The sequence below is a fragment of the Pipistrellus hanaki genome (assembly GCF_964339955.1).
Source record: "Pipistrellus hanaki genome assembly, chromosome: 16".
In the NCBI taxonomy this organism is placed as follows: Eukaryota; Metazoa; Chordata; class Mammalia; order Chiroptera; family Vespertilionidae; genus Pipistrellus; species Pipistrellus hanaki.
Window position 1 is genome coordinate 14,535,388 of NC_140518.1, and position 23,096 is coordinate 14,558,483.

Here is a 23,096-nt window from a genome sequence, read left to right on the forward strand (position 1 = left end):
AGAGCATCGGCTTGGGGACTGAAGGGTCCTGGGTTCGATTCCGGTCAAGGGCATGTACCTTGGTTGCGGGCATATCCCCAGTGCGGGGTGTGCAAGAGGCAGCTGATCGATGACTCTCTCATAGATGTTTCTAACTCTCTATCTCTCTTCCTTCCTCTCTGTACAAAATCAATAAAATATATTATATATATATATATATATATATATATATATATATATATATATATTTTTTTTTTTTTTTTTTTTTCTTAAACACAAAAAACAATAGACAGTGTCCTGACAAGAGGGACTTCAGCATAGGGGCTCACTCGCTGCTGATGGTGGGATAGGACCCCGTCTCTGCCCTCCAGAAAGGAAGCTGGGGAGGTCAAAGGGTAACACCAGGCACTCTTTTCCCTGCTGCCCAGGTTTGATTTTCAAAGTTTTCCATCTGGGAGGTTAGTGGAAAGGGCGGAGGGAATGGGCCTGGGGGAGGGAGAGCCAGCTCAAAGCCTTTTTCCCATGGGGGAGAAGGCCCTGGAGCCTGACAGACGCCCGGGCAGAGGGGAGGCACGCGGACGCACACACACACATACCCCGCGGAGGATGGGTCTCCCGCCTGCCTCCTCTCCTGCCCTAATTAGCAGCCGCCTTTCCCCACATTGTCCCAGACCTGCGCCCGGCCCGGCCAAGGCCTCTTTTGTGCGCCCAGATGCCTGGGTGCAAGGTGGCCTCATTAGTGCCGGGAGACGGCCCCATCTCCAAGGAGCAGGCAGACAGGGGAGCGGGGGAGCCAGGGGCACCGTGATCCACCCCCAGCCTCGGCGTGTCCTGGCGGCCATTCCTGGGGCCCAGCCTGGAGACGGCCCCCCTGTGCGAGGCTAATCTTAGATGTGCCTTTGTCTGGCCCCAGAGTGGACGCAAGTGCCCCCCAACCCAGAGCGTTATAAACCCCAGGCCCCGGAGCAGGTCACCGTGCACCGACGGCCTTCCAGCTCCTCGCTGCCTGGACCCCTGAGACGGCGCCTTCCCCTGCGGCTCCACTGAGCTCCGGACGCCATGAGCCCTACAAAGGTACGGACCCAGGGGTGGAGGGTACAGACCTCCCAGGGGCGGGAAGAAAGGCTGGGAGAGTCTCCCCTCTTCTTCTCCTCCCATGCCGGCTCTGAGGCAGGCAGGGGGCTGGGTGGACCCTTGGCTGAGGACCTGTCTTGCTTGGTTAACGGTCAGTCGTGCCCAGCTCTCCTAAGAGCTCACGTTTATTGAGCACGTACTTCTCACCAGGTGCTGCTGGTACCTGTCCCCTCCTTTCCTCCTCCGGGCAGCCCTGCCCGGTAGGAATTATGTAACACCCAGTTCCCAAGGGAGGAGGCTGTGGCCCCTAAGAGGGTGGGAAACTGGGCTGAAGCCCAGTTCAGTGTCCCCATGCGAAGGAGCAGGCAAGCAAGACAACGATTTGGATCCTGCTGGTCCTTGATGTGCACGGGTTTGCCGCTGTGGTTAGGGGGGAGTTGGGACTAAAAAGTGCACAAACTTCTGGTGCAGACAGACGCTCACACACGTGTTTTCAGGCGGAGTGGTAAGCACTCTGATGGGGTAACGACGAAGTAAGGATACTCAGAGGAGACAGGGATTCATTCTCCCATGACCCCTTCTCCCATCCCTCCCACAGCATAGCGAAGAGGCAGGAAAACCACGGGGCAGGGAGGAGGGGGCGCGCAGCCCTCGGGGCAGGGCCGGGGTGCAGGGCTGGAGGGGTTCTTGCGGCGTTAGGAACCCCAGCGCCCCGTCTCCTCCTCCCTAGGTCCCCTGGACCGCCGTGACGCTGCTGCTGCTGCTGCTGCTGCCGCCCGCGCTGCTGTCGCCCGGCGCGGCCGCCCAGCCCCTGCCCGACTGCTGCCGCCAGAAGACGTGCTCCTGCCGCCTCTACGAGCTGCTGCACGGCGCGGGCAACCACGCGGCCGGCATCCTCACGCTGGGCAAGCGGCGGCCCGGGCCCCCGGGCCTGCAGGGCCGGCTGCAGCGCCTCCTGCAGGCCAACGGCAACCACGCGGCCGGCATCCTGACCATGGGCCGCCGCGCAGGCGCAGAGCCCACGCCGCGCCCTTGCCCGGGACGCCGCTGTCCCGCGGCGGCGGCCGCCTCCTCCTCCGTCGCTCCTGGGGGTCGGGCCGTGGTCTGAGCCCGTGCTCAGCCTAGGTCCGGGCACTGCCCTCTCCCCTCTGCCCGCCCGCCCGCTCTCAGCCCCCAGAAAACTGCGCAATAAAGAGGCGTCTCCGTTAACGCGGCCGGTCTCGGTTCCTGTGTGGTAGCGTCCTGCCCTCCAGGGGGCGTCAGAGTCTTGCGAACTGGAAAGAGCCCGAGGGCCTGGGAGCCCGGCTCCGGGACAGCCCCCTCCCCCGCTCACCCCAGCTTGGGCGGCCTTGGACCTGAAACACTTTGGGATGGGGAGCTCCCCAGGACAGGCGCGGTGCAAGGCCGTGGGGCGCGGGAAGAGTCGCAGATGTGCGTGCTTGGAGGGGAGGGTGCAAGGAACATCCAGAGTGGCTGCAGCGTGGGGTGGAGGGTGTGTGTGGGGAGAGGGGAGGCCCTGGAGGGGAAGCGGTCAGGTGGTGCAGCCCAGATTGCGAAGGCCGTCACGAGAGTCACTTTATCCTATGGGTGGCTGGGAGTCGCGAGTTCCGATGCGGGGGTGGAGCAAGATTTTTCCTGCAACTTTATTGGAACACACCTGTTATAGATTGACTTGTGAACTCCTCCCCAAATTCATATGTTGAAGTTCTAACGAGGCCCCAGCACTTCAGAATGTGAATCTTATTTGGGGGGTCGTTGCAGACATGAGTTAAGATGAGGTTCTGTTGGAGTGGAATGGATGGGTCTCCACTCCAAGGTGACTGACTGGAGTCCTTACAAAAAAGGGGGGTGGGATTTGGACACAGAAATGTACACAGAAAGAACCCGGGTGCACAGGAAGGCAGAGGTGGGTGGGGCATCTGTAAGCCAAAGATTGCCAGCAGCCCATCAGAAGCTCGCAGCTTTCAAAAGGAACCAGTCCTCCATCGTCTTGAGCTTGGATTCCTAGCCTCCAAAATTGTGAGAAAATAAATGCCTGTTGTTTAAGTGCCCTGTTTGTGGTACAGGGGTCCCAGGGAACTAATATAACATCCAAGAGTAGTGACACAAAAAGATGTGGCAACTTAATCCTGGGTTCAGGCCCCGGGAGGAAGGGGTTGAGGAGGCAGCTGGCTTGCCCTCTCGGGAGACCACCATTCCATCTTCTCTGGCTTTAGCAGGGAAGCAGTCACCTAAGCCTCCACGCTCAGCTGCCCCGGTAACTGTCTGCTTCCGCGGTGAAAAAAGTCCCGTGTCTGGTCTCACCTGGGTCCTTCTTGCTGCTGGTTAAGTCTTGAAAAAGATGGAGTTCAAAGTCCACCAGCTCACCTTTGGAGATTTGAAAACTGACTCTGTCCCCCTTGAAACTACCTTTCTCGGCCCCAAACTTGCTTCCAGTCTCTCCTGCACTTGAATGGCAGCAGAGAGGAGGGTTTAAGTCAAGACGATAGAAAAAGGGAGAAAATTGCTCTCCAACACACTTATTTTGTGTCAACATATATGCATTAGGCTATTACCTTCTCACAACCGCATGAGGTAAAAAAATTTATTAACTCCATTTTACAGATAAGAAAAGTGAGGCTCAGAGAGGCCAAGTCACACTCTTAGTAAGTGGAGGAGCCAGGACTCTGCCCGATGGTCTCCAAAGCTCTTTTTCATCCGTCCTGCCGGGCTGAGAGGCAGCATTTGCCAGCGGGCCCTGCGCCAACGGAGGCGCAGCCTCGTTAGCCCCTGCTGCCTCGTGTTGCGGAGCGGGACCTGGGAGCGCTGCCGAGCAGCCCGGCTCCAGCAGGCAGCACTGCGGCCGCTGCCTTTCCCGGCTGGGGCGGCGCCTGGGGAAGCCCGTGGGCGGAGCCGGGAACACGCGCGGGGGCGTGGCCACGGGAGGAGGCGTGTCTGCAGCTCCGGCTCCGAACCCTCTCGGCGCCTCTGCTCCCCGGAGGCGTGTCTCCAATTCCCTCCGAGAGAGAGAGACTCGCGTGGGCCGCCCCGCTCCCGGAGGAGGGCCGCGGAGAGAGGTGCGGTGTCACCGGAGCCCCTCCCCGCGCGGGGCCCCGTGGCGGACGCGGCCGAGCCCCGGGGGAAAGAGCCTGGGCCCCGGGGAGAAGAGCCACCGAGGCGGCGCCCCGCCGAGCCGAAAGCCGACAGCTTCGGAGCAGAGGCTGTGGCGGCGGCGGCTGGAGGGAGGGCAGGAGGCAGGCCCGCGCATGGGGCGCCCCGGCCCCGCCGGCAGCGCGCCCCCCGGGGCCCGGCCGAGCTGACCGCCCCCGGCGCCGCCGCGCCTCGAACTCGCGCCCCGAGCCATGCCGGTCATGAAGGGGTTGCTGGCCCCGCAGAACACCTTCCTGGACACTATCGCCACCCGCTTCGACGGCACTCGTGAGTGGGGCGGAGGCTGGGGCTGGGGGCTGCTGCTTGGTCTTCTGGACCCGGGGCGAGAAGGGCGAATGGGGCCGGGGGTCTGGGAGCTCCGGACGCCGCGGTGAAGGAGCGGGACTGAGGGGTGCGCTGCGGGGGGAAGCGGCGAGAGGGCCCAGAGTGCGGGGACCCGGGGCAGGGGTTGTGGCTGGAGGCACGAAGGGCTGAGTGTGTGGCGAAGCGGAGGGGAGGCCAGGGGAGCCGCCCCGGCCGGGGCAGAGCTCCGCTGGCGGGGGGCGCGTGTGGCGGAGCCTGAGACTCGGGAGGCTGGAGAAGCGGTCAGTTCCAGCACGCCCTTCCCCCAGGAAAAAGAGAGGGAAGGAGGGAAAGAGAGAAGATCAGGCTTAGGCAGGACCTAGTTTAGACTAAGGTCACGCACCCCCAAATCGTGGCGTGTCTGCGTTTGAGGAAGGTGAGGCAGGAGGAGGGGGTGGTCCGGGCGAGGAAGGGAACTCCCTGCTCGCCCACCACCCCAGCTGGGTGTCCCGGTTCAGGACCTTGGACAGCCACACGCCTCCTTCCCCGCTCCTGCTCCCACCTTTCCCTCTTCCTACTCTGCAGCCTAGAGGTCCCTGCCTGCCCCTCTGGGCACCTTTGCTACCCCTGGAAGATGTGGGGAGCGGTACCCAAGAGCGGAAACTGATCTGCGGGGGGCCCAGGCGGGGGAGACTCCCCGCCTCTCCACCCTTCCTCCACACACGCCTCCCTTGTTTCCATAGTGCCCATCACCCGGAGCAACGAGCTCTGGGATGGGAGAAGGAGGCGGCTGCCCTGGGCCCAGCACCCTCAGGGTCCCCGTCAGCCCAGCCCATGCCCAGGCACACACCCTTCCTAGCAGCCCCGGGACTGGTGGTGTCTCAGGTGCCTTCCCTCGCTGAGACTCTGTCCCTGGGTGGCCCGTACAGCCCCTCTGCGGCCTCCTGTCCATTGGAACCGGAGGGAGCCAGCTCAGGTCCTGCGGCTCGGGTTGCTGGTGCCCCAACTTCATTGCCCAATCCTGTCGGACGTTGAGCACCGGGGACAGGCCCGGGAGTAGATAAGGGATGCTAAAAAGAGGGCCTTTCTCGGAAGGCAGGGGATGCGGACACTAGTCGTGACTCTCCCTCCTCCCACGAAGGAGATCTGTGAGTGTAGGTAATCTCCGCCTTTTCGTTTCCTATCAATAAAACGGTGTCACATCACCAGAATCGCTGTCCTCTCCACTCTCCGGTGGGGTGACTGGGTAGTGGCTATGGGTGTGCTTTGAAAGCTGTGGAGGAGTGGACACTGTGGCACAGACTGCTGCCGAAGGTTTTCCCCTGGGAACTCACGTGACCCTCACAACAGCCATGGGAGGAAGGTATATTAGCCCCCAGTTTGCAGACGGGGAAGCTGACACGCAGAGGAGTTCGTTAACGTGCCCAAGGTCACGCAATCAGCCGTCAGGTGGGGTGGTGCAGCCCATTCCCTCGCTCGCCACGCTGTATGCCTCCCCACAGTGAGAGCGTACTCCCCTGAAGGCAGGGGGATGAGCTCTTGGGGTTCCTTCTCCAATCCCCTAGGCCAGTGGTCGGCAAACTCATTAGTCAACAGAGCCAAATACCAACAGTACAACGATTTAAATGTCTTTCGAGAGCCAGATTTTTTTAAACGTAAACGTCTTCTAACGCCACTCCTTCAAAATGGACTCGCCCAGGCCATGGTATTTTGTGGAAGAGCCACACTCAAGGGGCCCAAGAGCTGCATGTGGCCCTCGAGCCCCAGTTTGCCGACCACGGCCCTAGCAGTTCCTATCCAAGTTCCAGGTCACCCTTAAGTCCTTGACCTTTGTCTCTATCTCTTCTCACTCTTATTTCAGAATATCCCAACGCAGGATCCAGGAATCGCGTGGAAGCCTGGGGCGCTGCTGGCCCTGACCACATCGTGGGGGAGGTGCTGCCCCCCGGGAAGCTGAGTTCCCCTCCTGCCCTTGGCCTGATCTTGACCTCTTCTCCCCACAGACAGTAACTTCCTTCTGGCCAACGCACAGGGCCCACGGGGCTTTCCCATCGTCTACTGCTCTGACGGCTTCTGCGAGCTCACGGGTTACGGCCGCACCGAGGTCATGCAGAAAACCTGCAGCTGCCGCTTCCTCTACGGTCCCGAGACCAGCGAGCCAGCCCTGCAGAGGCTCCACAAGGCCCTGGAGGGCCACGAGGAGCACCGGACTGAGATTTGCTTCTACCGGAAGGATGGTGAGGGCCTGGCCTGCCCTGCCGCCCTGCCAAGACCCCAGGCTTTACCCAGAATCCACTTGGCCCAGTGAAAGCTTGGGTGCTGGTCCCCCCCACACACACTGCCACCACTGTGTAACCCTAAGTACGTCTCTGACCCTTTCTGGGCCTTGGTCCCCCCGCCCCCCCCATCTGGAAGGGGAAGGAGTCAGCTTTGGACTTCTCCAGTTCCGAACGTTTACCAAACCCTTCGACTATGTCCAGGAGCCCAGGGGGTTAGGGATGCCATGGGCTGCTCACCTCCTCCCTCCGTCTTCCCACACCTGCAGGCTCAGCCTTTCGGTGCCTCCTGGACATGATGCCCATCAAGAACGGGATGGGGGAGGTGGTGCTTTTCCTCTTTTCCTTCAAGGACATCACTCCGAGCGGAGGCCCGGGGCCTGGCCCCTCAGGAAGCCATGGGGACAGCAGTCACGGTAACAGCGAGTCTGGGGAGAAGGCATGAATGGTCAGAGGTGTATGCCCAAGGTCACACAGACCTCTCCCTCCCCAGCCTCATGGGATGCGCCCCCATTTATCCCCGTACCCTTCTTCCCAATAGAAAACTCCCTTGGCAGGAGGGGAGCCAGCTCAAGACTTCGATTCGCCCGGAGACAGAACCGCACTGTCCTGCGCAGACTGACTGGCCGCTTTGGCCGCCGGGGCCAGGGAGGCACGAAAACCAATCATGTGAGTCCTGTCTCCACCCCAAGGCCTCCCAGCCGGGATGCCGAGGCCCTGTTCCTGCCTCCCTGCTTCCCTGTCTGTCTGGTCTCCCTCCAGCGACCTGTGCCTCTGCCTGCCCATTTCTCATGTCCAGCTCTGCTCCAACTCATGCCTCCCCTCATCTCCTTCCATCCCCACCGCCCTTGCTTCCTTGTGACTGAGATGACTCTGCTCAGAAGTTGTCACAAGGCTGGGCTCTAGTATAAGGTGACCAGACGTCCTGCTTTTGGCGGGACAGTCCCGATTTTTAACAATTTGTCCCACGGCCCGTAGCAAAATGGTAAAAAAAATCGGGACTGTCCCGCCAAAAGAGGGACGTCTGGTCACCTTACTCTAGCAGCAATTATATCACCCAACTCTGGCTGATAAAGTTACCTAGGTGTGTGTGTGGGGGGGGGGGGGGGGCGGGATCACAAGCTGTGGTCCTAGCGAGAAAGCCCCATTGGGGGCCTCGCATCAGCCTTCCTCTAGGACCCCAATGAAGCCACGGATCGGGTCTCCAGTCCTCTGTGTAGTCTCTTAGATCTATAAGGAACAGGGTGTTGTGCCAGTCTCCCCTCAGTCCTGGATACACCGACCTCCCACGGGGCCCCCAGAACCCAAGAGGAACCCGAGGGAGGAGTTAGTGACCCCTCAAGGTAGGGCTTGTGCCTGATTTGTCATGACATCCTTACGCAGGGGGAAGGTCACTCCTTAAACTCCCCACAACACATGGCCGATTCACAAGGGGCCCCGGGCAGCAGCTTGGCCAAGGAAGGGTCAGGTGCCACCCCCGAGCCTCTCTCCTGCACCCTCTGTCTCTGCCTGGCTGTGTTTGCAGCGTCCGCTCCCTCTCTTCCCCACCCCTGCCTCTCCCTCCCCCGGCCCTGGCTCCTCTGTCCCCCACGTGTCCCCAACCACCACCCCTCTCCCCTTAGAGCGTGTTTGAGCCAAAGCCATCCGTGCCCGAGTACAAGGTGGCCTCCGTGGGGGGGTCCCGCTGCCTCCTCCTCCACTACAGCGTCCCCAAGGCCGTGTGGGACGGCCTCATCCTCCTGGCCACCTTCTACGTCGCCGTCACCGTCCCCTACAACGTCTGCTTCTTGGGCGACGACGACACCCCCGCCGCTTCCCGACACACCCTGGTCAGCGACGTCGCCGTGGAGATGCTCTTCATCCTGGGTTAGACCCTCTGCCCCGCACACCCCGGCGGGGGGGGGGGGGGGGGGGGCTGGAGGGACCCGCTCCTCCTGGCCTCACTCTGTCCTGGGCTGCAGAACCCAGTCACTCGGAGCCTCTCTCCTGCCCCCTCTGTCTCTTCCTGGTTGTGTTTGCAGCGTCCACTCCCTCTCTTCCCCATCCCCTGCCTCGCCCTCCCCCGGCCTTGGCTCCTCTTTCCCCCACGTGTCCCCAACCACCACCCCTCTCCCCTTGGAACATGTTTCAGCTCAAGCTCGGTTCTAGTTTCTGGGTCTTGAAGCCCTAACGGTCCATGTGCCCTGACCCCTGACCCCTGCCTGCAGCCTTCTGCCTCGAGACCTTTCCTCCTAAAGATCAGCGGAAAGCCCAATCTACCTCTCACTCCACCCGGGGTCTCTAAGGCTGGTTCCCAGCCTGGCCGGCTTCTGGGCCCTTTGGCCTGAGTTCCTGGGCCAAGACGCCCTCGTAACAGCCTCTTGCACCCCCAGATATCATTCTGAACTTCCGCACCACCTACGTGTCCCAGTCCGGCCAGGTGGTCTCCGCTCCTCGTTCCATCGGTCTCCACTACCTGGCCACCTGGTTCTTTGTCGACCTGATTGCTGCTCTGCCTTTCGACCTGCTTTACATCTTCAACATCACCGTGGTGAGTGGCCCCCGGCCCAGCACGCAGCTAACCTCCCAGCTTCCACATGGCACCTGCCACTAAGGGACTGACTCCTAACTCAGACGCAGTCCTTCCCGTAAACCCATCGGTGGCTCCCGGTCAGGCATCCGCTAGGGGCAGAGCCCTGTGCTAGGAGCCGAGAAGGACCTGAGGGGGTGGGTGCGTGGGGAGCTCAGCGCACAGTCTCCGAGGGAAGCTGAGACACATGAAAAGCTGAGTCGAGCTACCAAGGCAGCGTTGGCCTGATACCAAATGAGTGGTGCTTTTCTCCTTCTTATTGAGCAAACAACTGATGAGCATTTAGCTGTCTGTGAAGCGCTGTGTGGGGCACGGCCACTGTGGGGAAAAGGGACAAGGATTCGGCCTCCAGGCAGCCAGGCTGGGGAGAGGGCAGGACTGGGGCCAGCAGGAACAGAAGAGGTGGATGAAGTGGAACATGGGGCCCTGGTGCTGTGAGTGGAGGCTGGCACGGAGTTAGCTGACCTCAGAGCTCCACACTGGGACGTGGGCATGGGTAAAAAGGATCTAAAATCTAGCCTGTGCTGGGGAGGTCAAAGCACCCCAGTGGGACAGAGGCGAGGGTGGCCTGGGCAGGGTTCCTGAGGGAGCTGAGAGCAAAGCGAGGCCCTAGACAAAGGGTAGGGCTTGGCCGGCAGGAGATGAAGAGAGAGAGCATGTGGGGGGAGCAGAGCAAGCCCAGACAAGGAGGGAGAGGTTGTGGGGAGAGTTTGGAGACAGAGAGCTAAGACCTGTGTCCGCCCAGCTCCCTAGGGGCTGCAGGGAATGCCCTCGAGTGGTCAGCTCTGCACCCAGCCGGTAGGTAGCAGGTCCAGGGGGAGGGAGTCCCCCTCTGTCCCCAGGCCCCTGGGCTTGGGCGGGGAAGTGGAAAGCGGTTTCCCTGTGTGCTCCTCTCTCTGCCACACTCCGCTATAGTGGGAAACCACCTACATGCAGCCGGATTTAACTAGCTGCCAACAAGCTGTGGGCCTCTTCTCCCGGCGGTGTGCACGTGTATGCACGCTCCCACACACGTGCGTGTGTGTGTCTGCCCTGAGGCTCGGGCCATTCCAGGAAGTGCTCCCAGCCCCTCCCCGTCCCCTGTACCCACTGGACTGTGCCAGCTGGGCAGACAGCTGCCCCTGGGGAAAGAGAGAGCTTCAGAGAGCCCTTGTCCCTCCTGCCGGGCAGCTCCCCCTCCTCCGGTAGCTTTAGGAGCACTTTACAGTTTACTGAGTGCTTTCACACACCGGGGTCCCATAGGAGCCTCACAATAACCCTTCAGGGCAGCTTCTCTTAGCCCTCTTTTTCAGAGATGGACGCAGAGGCTCAGAGAGGTTAAGTGGCTTGCTGAGGGTCACACAGCTGGCAGTAACAGGCAGGAGATTGGAGCTAGGTCTCCAGACTCCTAGCCTAGGGTTCTTCCCAACATAGCACCCTGCTTCCCAGGAAACCAGGGTCCCCAAGTGGATGGTCTGGGATACAGGCGGGTGAGGAGCAGTGCTGGGACTGGAGGGAGGAGGGAGAGGATGAGGAGGCACCGGCAGAGCGGTGGAATTGAAGGAGCCAGGTCCTAGGAGAGGGAGAGGAGGGTCCCAAGGGAGTGGGCCCAGGGACAGTGACTGGGGGAAAGTCCTGAAGGACTAAAATCAGGAGCTCTGGGAGGGGAGGGGAGGCATTAAGCCCTGGAGAGGGCCCATATGGGGCGCTCAGGGCCACCTCCGTCAGCTGAGATGAGAGAGAATGGATGAGGTTGTTCAGGAGCCTGTGGGGCCAGGGCTACAGGGATGCTGCCGGAGGCCCCTGGAGGACAGTGAGGGCCTTCAGACCAGGCTGCCCACGCCCTGTCCCAGAGCCCCACCTTGGTGGTGAGAAGATAAGCCTCCACCTGCTCCTCATCTCCAAGGTTGGGAGAGCAACTGAGGCATTAACAGCCAAATGGAAACAGTGGCGCTGATGATATGAGCCAACACTCACAGGAGCCTGAGTAGGGGCCACTGGCTCTACAGCCCCCCACCAAGCCCCACGAGGGTGGAAATCTCGAAGCCCAGGCCCCCTCAGTCCCTGATCTTCTTCCCTCAACATTTCATTGGCAGCCGAGCCATAAGAGGAAAGCGCCCTACACCTAAACCTTGCCTGGTCCTACCTAGCCCGTTCCCACTCTGCCATGCAGCCCTCTGTCCCACCACAACTGCCGTCATCACTAGCAACCACTCCTGTCCACAGCTCATTGTGCTCGGACGCTAGGGGCTTGGTGCAGGCCCAGAGGTCATTCTGTCTGTCCCCCTGCCTTTGCCAGGACTTATTCTTTCCCAGCCCACCGTGCAGAGGCAGCATGACCCCAAATGGACTTTGGTGGGAGCCCAGATCTGAGTCCCAGCTCTGTCCTTTCCTTGGTCTGTGACCTTGAGCAAGTCACTCACCTCTCCGGGCCTTAGTTTATCTGCAAATTGGGAACCATGATGATAACGGGACTGAAAGCTTAACTTTTTAAACGAGGATTACAAAACGTAGCGCAGTCCTGACACATGGTAAGTACTTCCGAAATGTTGGCCATTATTCGTCTTGGTACTGTTCTCCCATCCCCTGCATTTCCTGGCCATCCCTCCAACCGGGAAGAGGTGTTCTTCCTGCCGCCGCTTCCCCTGGCCCCCGGGCCTCTGCTGGGGCGGGACCGGGGAGGGGGGCCCTGGAGGCTCTGAGGGGTTGTGCCTCTGACAGCCTCCCCCACACCCTCCCGCAGACGTCGCTGGTGCACCTGCTGAAGACGGTGCGGCTGCTGCGGCTGCTGCGGCTGCTGCAGAAGGTGGAGCGGTACTCGCAGTGCAGCGCTGTGGTGCTCACGCTGCTCATGTCCGCCTTTGCGCTCCTCGCCCACTGGATGGCCTGCGTCTGGTATGTCGTCGGGCGCCGGGAGATGGAGGCCAACGACCCACTGCTCTGGGACATCGGTGAGCCACTCCCCCCCCCCCCCCCGCTCTCACGGACCCCCACCCATGCCCTGTGCGCTAGGCCCGCAGGCCCCCACGCGACCGACGCCTTCACCTGTACCGCCACCCACCACCCACCACCCACATTTCTCTATTCACCCCACCAACACGCACTGAGCTCCTTCTGGATCAAGCGTGGGAATACTGATTTGTAGACAAGGGCTTTGCCTGGGGGGGACCTCACAGCCTAGCAGGGGAGCAAGACGGGTGATAGGCAATCAGAATACGGTATGTAGGGAACCAGGTAGCGTGCGGGGGCTCCTGGTCTTTGCCGGGTGACACGCTCCAGTAGTAGGGGGGTGTTCGGGGCAGAGGGAGCAGTGCTCCTCCTGGCTCCTCCTGGTGGCTCCCTACTGCCACCAATTCCACACTCAGAGCCCGCCCTCTCTGTCCCTACCTGGCCCCTCTTTACCCACCCCCACCCCACCCCATCCCTACCCATCCGCCCTGTGCCACAGCCACACTGGCCTCCTCCGGCCCCCACGTTGGACTGCTCTCTCCCTCGGGGCCTTGACCCAGTTTTCCTCTCTGGGATCCTTTTCCTTCTGTCTTCCCTCCCTTCACCTAGGTCCGTGGTCAGCAAACTGAGGCTCGTGAGCCACAGGCGGCTCTTTGGCCCCTGGAGTGTGGCTCTTCCACAAAATACCACGGCCTTGGCCGAGTCTATTTTGAAGAAGTGGTGTTAGAAGAAGTTTACGTTTAAAAAAACTTGGCTCTCCAAAGAAATTTCCATCATTGCACTGTTGGTAGTTGGCTCTGTGGACTGATGAGTTTGCCGACCACTGCCCTAGGAGACCTGTCTGTTCCTTACAAACTCAGCTAAAATGCTCTGCCCTAAGGGAGTTTTCAGGGTCCAAACTCTCCCCTACCCATTGTACTGGCTTTCCCTAACCCAATATGACGCCTAAGATATTGTTGTTCCCTTTTATTTATTTTTATTTGAAATACATTTTTATTGTTGATAGTATTACAGATTATCTCCCATTTCTTCTTATAGTTCCTTTCTTAGTAGCTCATTCCCTCCAGGGCAGGGAGAATGTCTGGCTGGGTCAGGTTCCAGCACCCTGTGCGCAGGAGGCACCCCATAAACTCAGAGAGAAGCAGAGGCCCCGAACAGTAGTCAGCAGGGTAGAGAGTCGGTAGCCTTGAGCTGCAACCGTAACCAATTCCCGGTGGGTGGGGAGGCTCAGGCCAAGGCTGCTCATGCAGACCTCCCCTCCCCGTTGCCCACACTTGACTGAAGCGGAGTGCAGGCAGCTCAGGGGAGCCCAGTTCCCCACCACCCGCACCCTCCCACCCTCCAGGCTGGCTGCATGAGCTGGGCAAGCGGCTGGAGGTGCCCTATGTCAACAGCTCGGCGGGTGGCCCGTCCCGGCGGAGTGCCTACATCGCCGCGCTCTACTTCACGCTCAGCAGCCTCACCAGCGTGGGCTTCGGCAACGTGTGCGCCAACACCGACGTCGAGAAGATCTTCTCCATCTGCACCATGCTCATCGGCGGTGAGGCCGGGGCCGCCAGGCCAAGCATGAGGACAGGGAGACCGGGGCCCAGAGAAGGCCATCCAGGCAGTCCTGCATTCACACATAGACTGACCTACAACATACGGGCCCTGGGGGACTCCACGCACAGGCATGGTGTCTTGTTTAGGGAATGGGACGCTCAAGTTCATGACCTGATTGGGGGCCGGGGAGGGGCAGGTGAGAGACGCATCAGGTCTGACCCCCCTCAGGACCACTCTCTAGTCCCCTCCCAAGCCAGCCCCTGCCACCAGGTAGGAGCTTAGGAGCCTCCTGGCTCTCCCCCCTCCCCAGGACCCCAGAGGCCTGTCCGGGGAGGGTGGGTGTGGGAGCGGGCGGCCGCCCTGACCCGCGGCCCGCCGCCCGTGCCGCAGCGCTGATGCACGCCGTGGTGTTCGGGAACGTGACGGCCATCATCCAGCGCATGTACTCGCGCCGCTCGCTCTACCACAGCCGCATGAGGGACCTCAAGGACTTCGTCCGCCTGCACCGCCTGCCGCGGCCGCTCAAGCAGCGCATGCTCGAGTACTTCCAGACCTCGTGGGCCGTCAACAGCGGCATCGACGCCAACCAGGTAGCGGGCCGGGCTCCTGGTCTTTGCCGAGGGCTGTGCCGTGGGGAGGAGGGACAGCCTCTCCCTCCGGTTTGGGATGGAGGCCGATGGGCTCCAGGGAGGTGAGGTGTTGTTCACAAGGGCGTGTGCCCGCTGGAATCCACACCCCTTTTCCTGTGCACTAGAATTTGGGACAGGAAAGGGGGCTCAGGCCTTAGCGAAAGCCATGATGCTCCCTTCGGCCAGCAATCCCCGAGCACCCGCTGGGGGCCAGCCTCTGTGCTGAGCACAAGGGGCTCCAAGGCGATCATAGCTCGTTCCCTCAGGGAGACACCAGCCCGGTAAGGGAGGCAGACGGGTACGTGCATTACACAGTGAGTGGGATTCTTGCTGGAGGGATGTGCCTGCCACTTGGGAACCCCACTGTGTTGCACCTGGGCCTCGAGGAGTAAGGGAAGGGGGCACCGGGAAGGACAGGAAGGAAATGGGCCCGCTACCGGAAGGCCATTCCAGACAGGAAGAGCCATGGGAGCTCAGGTCCAGGAACGTTGACACAAAAGGGCGGAGTGAGTTCAGGAAACCGAAGGTGGTTCGGTGAGCCCTCAGCAACGGGAGTGTGGGCACTGTGGTGGGTGGAGAGGGAGAGGAGTGCAAGAGACTGGGTGGGCAGGCCCAGATCACAGATGGCCTTGATTTTATTTTTTTTTAAAATATATTTTATCAATTTTTTTTACAGAGAGGAAGAGATAGAGAGCTAGAAACATCGATGAGAGAGAAACATCGACCAGCTGCCTCCTGCACACCCCCTACTGAGGATGTGTCCGCAACCAGTATACATGCCTTTGACCAGAATCAAACCTGGGACCTTTCAGTCTGCAGACCGATGCTCTACCCACTGAGCCAAACCAGTTTCGGCTGGTCTTGACTTTAGATGTTATCCTGCGAAATGTTGAGGTTGGGGAGTGGCCTGGGGGTCTAGGAGAGATGTCTAAGCGCAGGCACCTTGGGACCTGGTGGTCCTGGTTGCAGACGAGGAGCTCACAGTGATTCCCTGGTTTCTGGCTGGGCCAAGGGGTGCAATGGGGGTGTGACAGGAAGAAGATTGTAGTTGGGGGTAAGAATGATAGCCCAGTGTGGGGCCGTGATGAGAGTGTGGTGTCTGTGGGAGATCCAGGTGGAGTTAGCCCCGAAGGTAGTTGAAAATACAGGTCTGGACCCAGATGTAGGGCTCAGGGCTTCCAGGGAGTAGAAGTCATAGAGCTGATTGCTGTGACACAGGGAGTGTGTGGAAAGTTAGGAGAGAGCCAAAGAAGAGAAACCGGGGAGACAATGGGGACGAGAAAGAGATCAGCAAGCCACAGGGAGTAAAGGCCTTCACAGAGTGCCCGTGGCACCGTGAATATTAAGTTTAGCTCTAGGAGGTCATGGGTAATATTCAAGGTCTAGTGTAACCCAGCGATTTACAGATGGCTCCAAGAGAGGAAACGGATTGCTCAAGGTCCACCGTGACTTAAAGCAGAGCTGACTTCTAGTCTGGCTTCCCGTTTGAGGCTGACCCACCAGGGATGGTTCTTGCATTTGTGGTGTTGAGAAACCGGGGCATGCGAGAGTGACTTAGTGTGTAACCAAGGCCAGTGGGCAGGCGGGAAAAGACTTAGTCTCCGCCCCAGCAGTTGGGTTGGGAGGTTCACAAAATTGAGGTCTGAAATGGGTAACTTTGGAGCAAAGGGCAAGTTGGAGAGATCTCCTTGGAGACAGCTCAGCACGTTCGCAGAAATCAGGTAGCAGCTGCGGAGGGGGGATGGCCCGAATGACCTGTGCCCCTTATGCAGTTACTGCGTGACTTCCCGGATGAGCTGAGAGCGGACATCGCTCTGCACCTCAACCGGGAGATCCTGCAGCTGCCGCTGTTTGGAGCAGCCAGCAGGGGCTGCCTGCGGGCCCTCTCCCTGCACATCAAGACCTCATTCTGTGCTCCGGGCGAGTACCTGCTGCGCCGAGGGGACGCTCTGCAGGCACACTACTACGTCTGCTCAGGCTCGCTGGAGGTGCTCCGTGACAACATGGTGCTGGCCATCCTGGGTGAGGATACCACCCCCACCTACTACCTACCCTGGGACCTTCCCCAGAGGCCCTGTGGGTGGCCAAGAATCTAGGGACTGGGATGCTTTTAGTGAATATCTGGAATTCCTGCTGAGGAGTACTCTTTCTTGGTCCCTTCACCCTACTACCATCCCCTCTTGGCTGTTCCCCTCAAACTCTCCCCTAATCCCATTGGCCAGCCCTCAACCCATCAACCTTTCCTCAGTGACTGTCTCCCAAATAAATTGATTCTTCACTATTGACCTTCAACTCCATTGACCTGTACCCTTTAACTGACCCCTCTGGCCATTCTTTATTGATCATTGATCAATTCCATTCGTCATTCCTCCATCCTTACTGACACCCCACATTAACTGTCTCCCAACTTCACCAGTCATTCTCCACTAACCTTTTCCCAATTCCATTGGTCATTTCCACCAATCCCACCTTCAGCCATCCTTCAGATACCCTGGCCACCCCTCAAATCCATTGACCAGGTATATCCTCTTGGTCCCTCTCCCCAGGAAAGGGGGACCTGATTGGGGCAGACACCATTGAGCCAGGACAGGAGCCGGGGTCAGGAGCAGGCCCGAGCTGCGTGCTGAAGACCAGCGCTGACGTGAAGGCACTGACCTACTGTGGCCTGCAGCAGCTGAGCAGCCGAGGGCTGGCGGAGGTCCTGAGGCTCTATCCTGAGTACGGGGCTGCCTTCCGGGCTGGGCTGCCCCGGGACCTCACCTTCAACCTGCGCCAGGGCTCTGACACCAATGTGAGTAGAACTCCTACGAATTCCGTCTCCCCTGAGGTTCCCTCCTTCAGAGCAGACCTCCCTCAGCCCTAGAGAGAGCCTCATGCATTGCCTTGCACCCTGAAAACGTCCTCAACCCCAGGCACCCCTGTCCATTGCCCCTTCCATATTTAACACTGACCCTACCCCACTGGCCATCACCCAACCCCATGGACCATCTCTCACCACATTTACTTCCAGCTGTACTAACCATCTCCTGTTGGCCCACCCTCAGCTTCCCTCCAGAATCCCCAAAGGGAACAACCGCCCTCCTGTATTTCCTCACCCACCAAATGTTTCCTGAGCCCCTTTTGGTTTAGGTCTGTAGGGTATACCCTAGGCCAGTGGTCGGCAAACTCATTAGTCCACAGAGCCAAATATCAACAGGACAACGATTGAAATTTCTTCTGAGAGCCAAATTTTTTAAACTTAAACTTCTTCTAACGCCACTTCTTCAACATAGACTCGGCCCAGGCCGTAGTATTTTGTGGAAGAGCCACCATACTCAAGGGGCCAAAGAGCCGCATGTGGCTCGCGAGCCGCAGTTTGCCGACCATGGCCCTAGGCCTTTGTCTTTTACTGCTTTTCACATTGACTTTCCACTCGGGATTTCTCTGAGTTCAGAGTTGGAGGTATCTCTGACTCAAATCCACAAAAGGGCTCCGTATTCTCAAACCCCACAATGCTGATGGGTGAGCCAAGGAGGTGTGGCACTCGTGGAGGGGGAAGGCGTGCATAAGGTGATCCCCTCTGTCCCCACAGGGCCTCAGCCGCTTCTCCCGGTCCCCTCGATCCCCTCGGCCCTCCCAGGTAACCGGGCCTTCCTGGTGGAGTTGAGGTTGAATGGGGGAGTTGTGGGGGGTGGAAGCACCTTCCTTGGCTCCTCTGCTGCAGGGAGGAGGGAGAGAGGATGGGGAGCATCCTCTGCCAGGGAGGACTGTTGCCTCATGAAGGGGCCTGTTGTTCACTGTGCTGCAACATCAGCTGCTCCCTCTGCCCACAGCCCCACTCCGAAAGCCTTGGCTCCTCCTCAGACAAGACCCTGCCGTCCATCACCGAGGCCGAGGCTGAGTCGGAGCGTGGAGGCGGTCCCAGGCCCCGCCGGCCCCTCCTGCTGCCCAGCCTCAGCCCAGAGAGGCCCCGGGGCTCCCTGGTCAGCCTTTTGGGCGAGGAGCTGCCTCCATTCTCAGCCCTCGTCTCCTCCCCTTCCCTGTCCCCATCCTCATCCCCTGCCTTGGCTGGCCGAGGCCACAGCCCCTCCTCTCATGGCCCCCCCAGGGGCTTTGCTGCCAGGAAGCCCCCTCAGCTTCTCATTCCTCCACTGGGAACCTTCGGAACTTCGGACCTCAGTCCTCGGTGAGACACCGGCCTCCCCTGCCATTTCCATACCACTGCTGGCTTCCAGAACCTTCTTGGAGCTCTGCCCCCAATGCTCCCGCTTGTCTCTGCCCCATGTTTCCCCTGTGCCCTTCCTGACCCACCACAGCTTGCAACCCCATCCCACTCTTTTGACCATTGCTCCTCCCCAGCTCCCTGGCACCGCTGCCCCCATGCACCCTCTGCCTGCGCTGCTCTTGCCCTTCCCCTCGCCCCCTGGGACTGACGGCCACTGCCTCTGCCCCAGCATAGTGGACGGCATCGAGGACGCCGGCAGCACAGCAGAGGCCCCCACGTTCCAGTTCGGCAGGAGGCCTGAGCACCCCGGGCCCCGCTCTCAGGCCTCCCCTCCAGGTAAGGGCCAGCAGTGGACTTCCACTCATAGTCACTCATTCACCTGCCATTCATTCATTCATTCATTCATTTATCCATCTGTCCATCCCACATGGAGTAAGGGCCTCACCATGTGCTGGGTGCTGTGCTGGGAATACACAGATAAACCAGGCCCGGCCCACACTCCTAGTGAACTCCCCGTCTAGTGGGGGAGACACACCTGTATTGTCAGATAAATGATTCCAGAATGGCCTGCTGAGCACCACCACTGAGCCGGGAGCAGGCTCTGAGGTAGGAAAGGAGAGCTCCCTTAACTCTCCCTCCTAGAGGAGGGGCCTCTTGAGTTGGGTCTTCAAGGGTGGGTAGGAGTTTGAGGGGTGGAGTAAGGCAGTTGTTGCAAGGCATAACAGTTATGTTTAGATATCAAAAGGGAGATCCGTGCCTAGAGCTGGGAGGACCAGGGTGATGGGGGATCCTGAGGAAGTCATAGGGCCTCAAGTTTGAGGCCTAAGAGTTTGGTTTCCCCATCATCTTGCCCCAGAGCTTCCTTTCCCCTTGCTCCCTGCCTTCCCAGCGACAGGAGGGGGGCAGCCCAAGCCCCACACATGCTCCCTGCACTCACTGTCTCCCTTTACCCCGTTCTGCCCACAGGGACCAGGCCCAGCCAGGAGCTGGCCACTGAAGCAGAGGAGATGATGGAAAAGGTCTGCAGGCTGAACCAGGAGGTTGGTTGGGGCTGGTTCTTTGCCTCCACCTTTAGAGAATATCATTTTGGGAATATCATATAAACCATGTCAGGAATTGGAGTCAGAGTCCTAAATTTAAATATTCACACTAGCCCTAGCCAGTGTGGCTCAATGGATAGAGCGTTGGGCTGTGGACTGAAGGGTCCCTTCCCATCCCTCACCCCTGTTCGATTCCAGTCAAGGGCATGGGCCAGGGTTTCAGGCTCAACTCCCAGTAGAGGCCGTACAGGAGGCAGCCAATCAATGACTCTCATCATTGATGTTTCTCTCTCTCCGCCTCTCCCTTCCTCTCTGAAATAAATAATAAAATAAATATATGTACACTAGCTGGGTGATCTCGGGCAAGTCCCACAACCACTCTGAACTTTGATTTCCTCACGTGAAAATGGGGAAATAATGCTTTCTTCCCCCTGTGGTTGTGAGGACGCAGTGAGAGGGCACACATGCCTGGCTGGTCCCCAGCACAGTCTAAGTCCTCCTTGATTGGGGGGCAGAGGACAGGGAGGCTAAGGGGCCTTCAGCCTTGGGGGACCTGGAGCCCAATACCTGAATCCTGATCTGGAAGAGCCCAGATGCTGTATGCGGAGGCTCTGCCTCTGCCTCCTCCCCAGGGATCTCAGAATCGTCGCCACAGCGAAGCTGCCCAGCCCTTGGGAGTTGGCCTTCCCTCCTTCAGATAAACATCAAGCTTCCCAGGGGAGCACCTGGGCTGGGCGGGGCCTGGGGCCGGGGGCGGGGCCAGCCCCTGTTGGGCCGGCTTGAGGGCCAGCCCTGCTTCTGCTCACAGTTCTAGGCCAGGGGCTCCACACTGGAGTGTCTCTGGGCGTCCGGAAATCCTGGTAAAATGCACACTCCTGGGTCTCACTCAAATGGGGAGGTCTGGGGCAGGGCCCAGAAACCATCTGTATAAGTTTCCCAGTTGATTCTGTGCTCCCTGACATTCGAAAAACACTTGAGCTCTTGGGATGGGATCACCTGACAGTAAGGCTACCTCTGCGGCTTCAAAACCCTGTAACCTCTTCGAGCACATTTTTCTGCCTCTTGTAAAAGCGGGGTGTTGGGAGGATGGCAATCGCTGCTGTTCCCAATCCTCTTTGGAAAAGGGCTGGGATAGATACCTCTAGACAAAACGACCCCTGCCCAGAGCGGTTAGGAGAGAACTCTGTAAACGGTAGAGGGGGGAGCACCTAGGAGGGGGCTGACGGTTGTGACACCTGGGAAACAATTTGGTGTGTTTTCAACAGATCTCCTGCCTCAACCAAGAAGTGTCTCAGCTCAGCCAGGAGCTCCGGCACATGATGGGCCTGCTGCAGGCCAGGCTGGGTCCCCCAGGCCACCCAACTGGCTCAGCGTGGCCCTCAGACCCTCCGTGCCTCCAGCGGAGGCCTCCACGCATCTCTCCCTGTTGGTCGGGACCGCCATCTAGCATCCAGGATACTACTCTCGCTGAGGTCCACTGCTCAGCCAATGTGGGGACAGCAGAGATGGGGGCTGCCCACCCCAACCTCAGACCCTACATGTTGTCCCCCTACCCTTCAGAACCTGACCCTCTGGGACCCTCCCCAGTGCCAGAGGCCTCACTTCCAACTCCCAGCTTCCGGTCCAGGTCGGACACATTCCACTGACTCTGGCCCTGGGCCCAGGCCTGTCTGGGGTGGGCATTGCCACCTGCCACCAGGGAGGGGCTGAGCCCAGGGCCTCCTGCCTCGGGTCAGCAGCCACCAGCCGGTCTGGTTGGCTCTGGATTCTCAGGACCTTTTTCATAAAGCCTGGTCACTTCTGACCCTCTTTCCTTCTCCGAACCTTCTCCTACGCTCCTCCTTTGGGAGGGGCGTTACCTCAGGCCGTGGAGCCCAACAGGCATGAGACAGAGCGCGATGCCCATCCGGCTGGGCAGATGAGATGTCCCGCCTTCTCCCCAGGACCTGGAGGCAGGTAGAGATGGGGGAGCAGACGGGGATGGGGAAGGGCCCCAGATCCAGCCTGGGAAATGAAGAGTGAGGCGGCAGCAGGCGGGATCTTGGTGTCTACAGCCAGAGGGATAGATCGCAGATCCCACTGCGGAGACAGCGTAGCGATATCGTGAGGTGTTCTGTCCCAGCCCCTGGTCTCTGGCGGAAATCTGAGGGCTAAGTTTCAGATCCTGGCTGGCATTTGAGCAAACCAAGACTTCTTAGGCCTCTTACTATCAACCCGAACTGGAGGGGCTCACAGCCCACACAGGCAACAAAAGGATGACCCCCAGATATTCTTTGGCTCTCAACGGTTTTTAAAAAAATGAATGAGTTGCCAACATTAAAAATCAGGAGAGCATACATAAGAACCAAACTATTCCAGCCTCTCTACGAAACGTTGGGAGATCTGGCAGTCCATATGCCACCCGGCAGTCATCAGCTGGTGTTGGGTGGCCTTTGTCCTCTGTGGATGGGGACTGTCCTCTCCACTTCTTCACAGCCTCCATATTTCTTCAGCATCTCCTGATACTCAGCTAACTCCCCTCACTTGGATTATCTGTCTGGTCTTTGTGGGGTGTGAGTTTTCAGTCCTTGCCGTAGAGTGTGCTTCCAGGATCCTGTGTCCCAAAAGGTACCTTTTGGGCTCGGCAATGTCTATTTCTACTCCTGGGTGTGGGCCTGTCAACATCTCTGTTTCTCTCTGCAGGCTGTCACTGAAGGTGGTCTCTTCTGATGCCAACAACTTGAAACAGCTCCAGCAGCACTGCTGCCCCTCCCCTGCCTCCAGGCTTCAGCCAAGCCTGCTCTCCCCTTTACCCTGGTCTCCCTCGGAGCCCTGACTTCTCAGTCTCACCCTGGTCTCCAGTTCTCCTTTACCGCTCGACACTTTGAGATAGGAAATAAATTCTTTATTTTTGTAGTTGTTGTCTCTGGCTGTTTCTAGAGGTTGGTCGGAGAGCCCCAGGGCTTTGGAGGAACTACACTGCAGTGACTCCCCCACCGTACCCCAGGGCCCGGTTGCTGTGTCTAGAAAGGGCAAAGGCGCCAACCAATTCACTTGGTACCATGTTCAGGCCCCAGAGGCCCCAGGGATGAGGCAGAAATCTTAATGAGTCACTATGGGCTGTTATACCTCTCCTCTCCCTTCCCCAGTTACAACCATAGATCGAGACACAATATGTGGGGGACAGAGTCCAGGCTCAGCCTCACCCCCAGGCCTGGAAAGGTGGCCATGGAACTCCCCATTGAGCCTGTGCCCATTGCAGGCCAGGTACAGCAGGGCCTGGGGGAAGGTCTGGTCACCAGCCAAGAACTGCTAGGAACCCTACTCTGCTCCGTCCTCTCTGCTCTCCTAAGCCTTTTCTTCCCTCTTAGCTTTTATTTATCTGATGACCATCGCAGGGGTGGACGGGATGAGTGTTAGGAATGTTGTTAGAAAGAGGCACCG

General features: G+C 59.3%; 2 protein-coding genes across 5 annotated transcripts; both read left to right on the top strand.

Moving 5' to 3' along the window:
• The first annotated feature begins 272 nt into the window (after nt 1-272).
• On the top strand, nt 273-2,234 carry HCRT (hypocretin neuropeptide precursor). Its single transcript, XM_084861833.1, has 2 exons — nt 273-1,053; nt 1,784-2,234. The coding sequence occupies exons 1-2, from the start codon at nt 1,039-1,041 to the stop codon at nt 2,159-2,161; spliced, it is 393 nt and encodes a 130-aa protein (XP_084717959.1). The 5' UTR covers nt 273-1,038; the 3' UTR covers nt 2,162-2,234.
• A 1,834-nt stretch (nt 2,235-4,068) lies between these two features.
• Nucleotides 4,069-21,591, top strand: KCNH4 (potassium voltage-gated channel subfamily H member 4). Of its 4 annotated transcripts, none has more exons than XR_014793037.1 (16): nt 4,069-4,470; nt 6,489-6,722; nt 7,031-7,177; nt 7,303-7,430; nt 8,384-8,627; nt 9,134-9,291; nt 12,053-12,260; nt 13,604-13,798; nt 14,191-14,390; nt 16,202-16,451; nt 16,976-17,220; nt 18,001-18,048; nt 18,242-18,594; nt 18,868-18,969; nt 19,600-19,673; nt 20,939-21,001. XR_014793037.1 is itself a non-coding variant. In XM_084862468.1 (16 exons), the coding sequence occupies exons 1-16, from the start codon at nt 4,395-4,397 to the stop codon at nt 21,317-21,319; spliced, it is 3,048 nt and encodes a 1,015-aa protein (XP_084718594.1). In that variant the 5' UTR covers nt 4,069-4,394; the 3' UTR covers nt 21,320-21,591. The 4 variants fall into 4 exon arrangements, 3 of the variants coding, with proteins under 3 accessions (XP_084718594.1, XP_084718595.1, XP_084718596.1); XM_084862468.1 differs by having other exon boundaries at nt 18,863-18,969; nt 20,939-21,591; XM_084862469.1 differs by having other exon boundaries at nt 8,467-8,627; nt 13,653-13,798; nt 18,863-18,969; nt 20,939-21,591.
• Nucleotides 21,592-23,096: the final 1,505 nt, after the last annotated feature.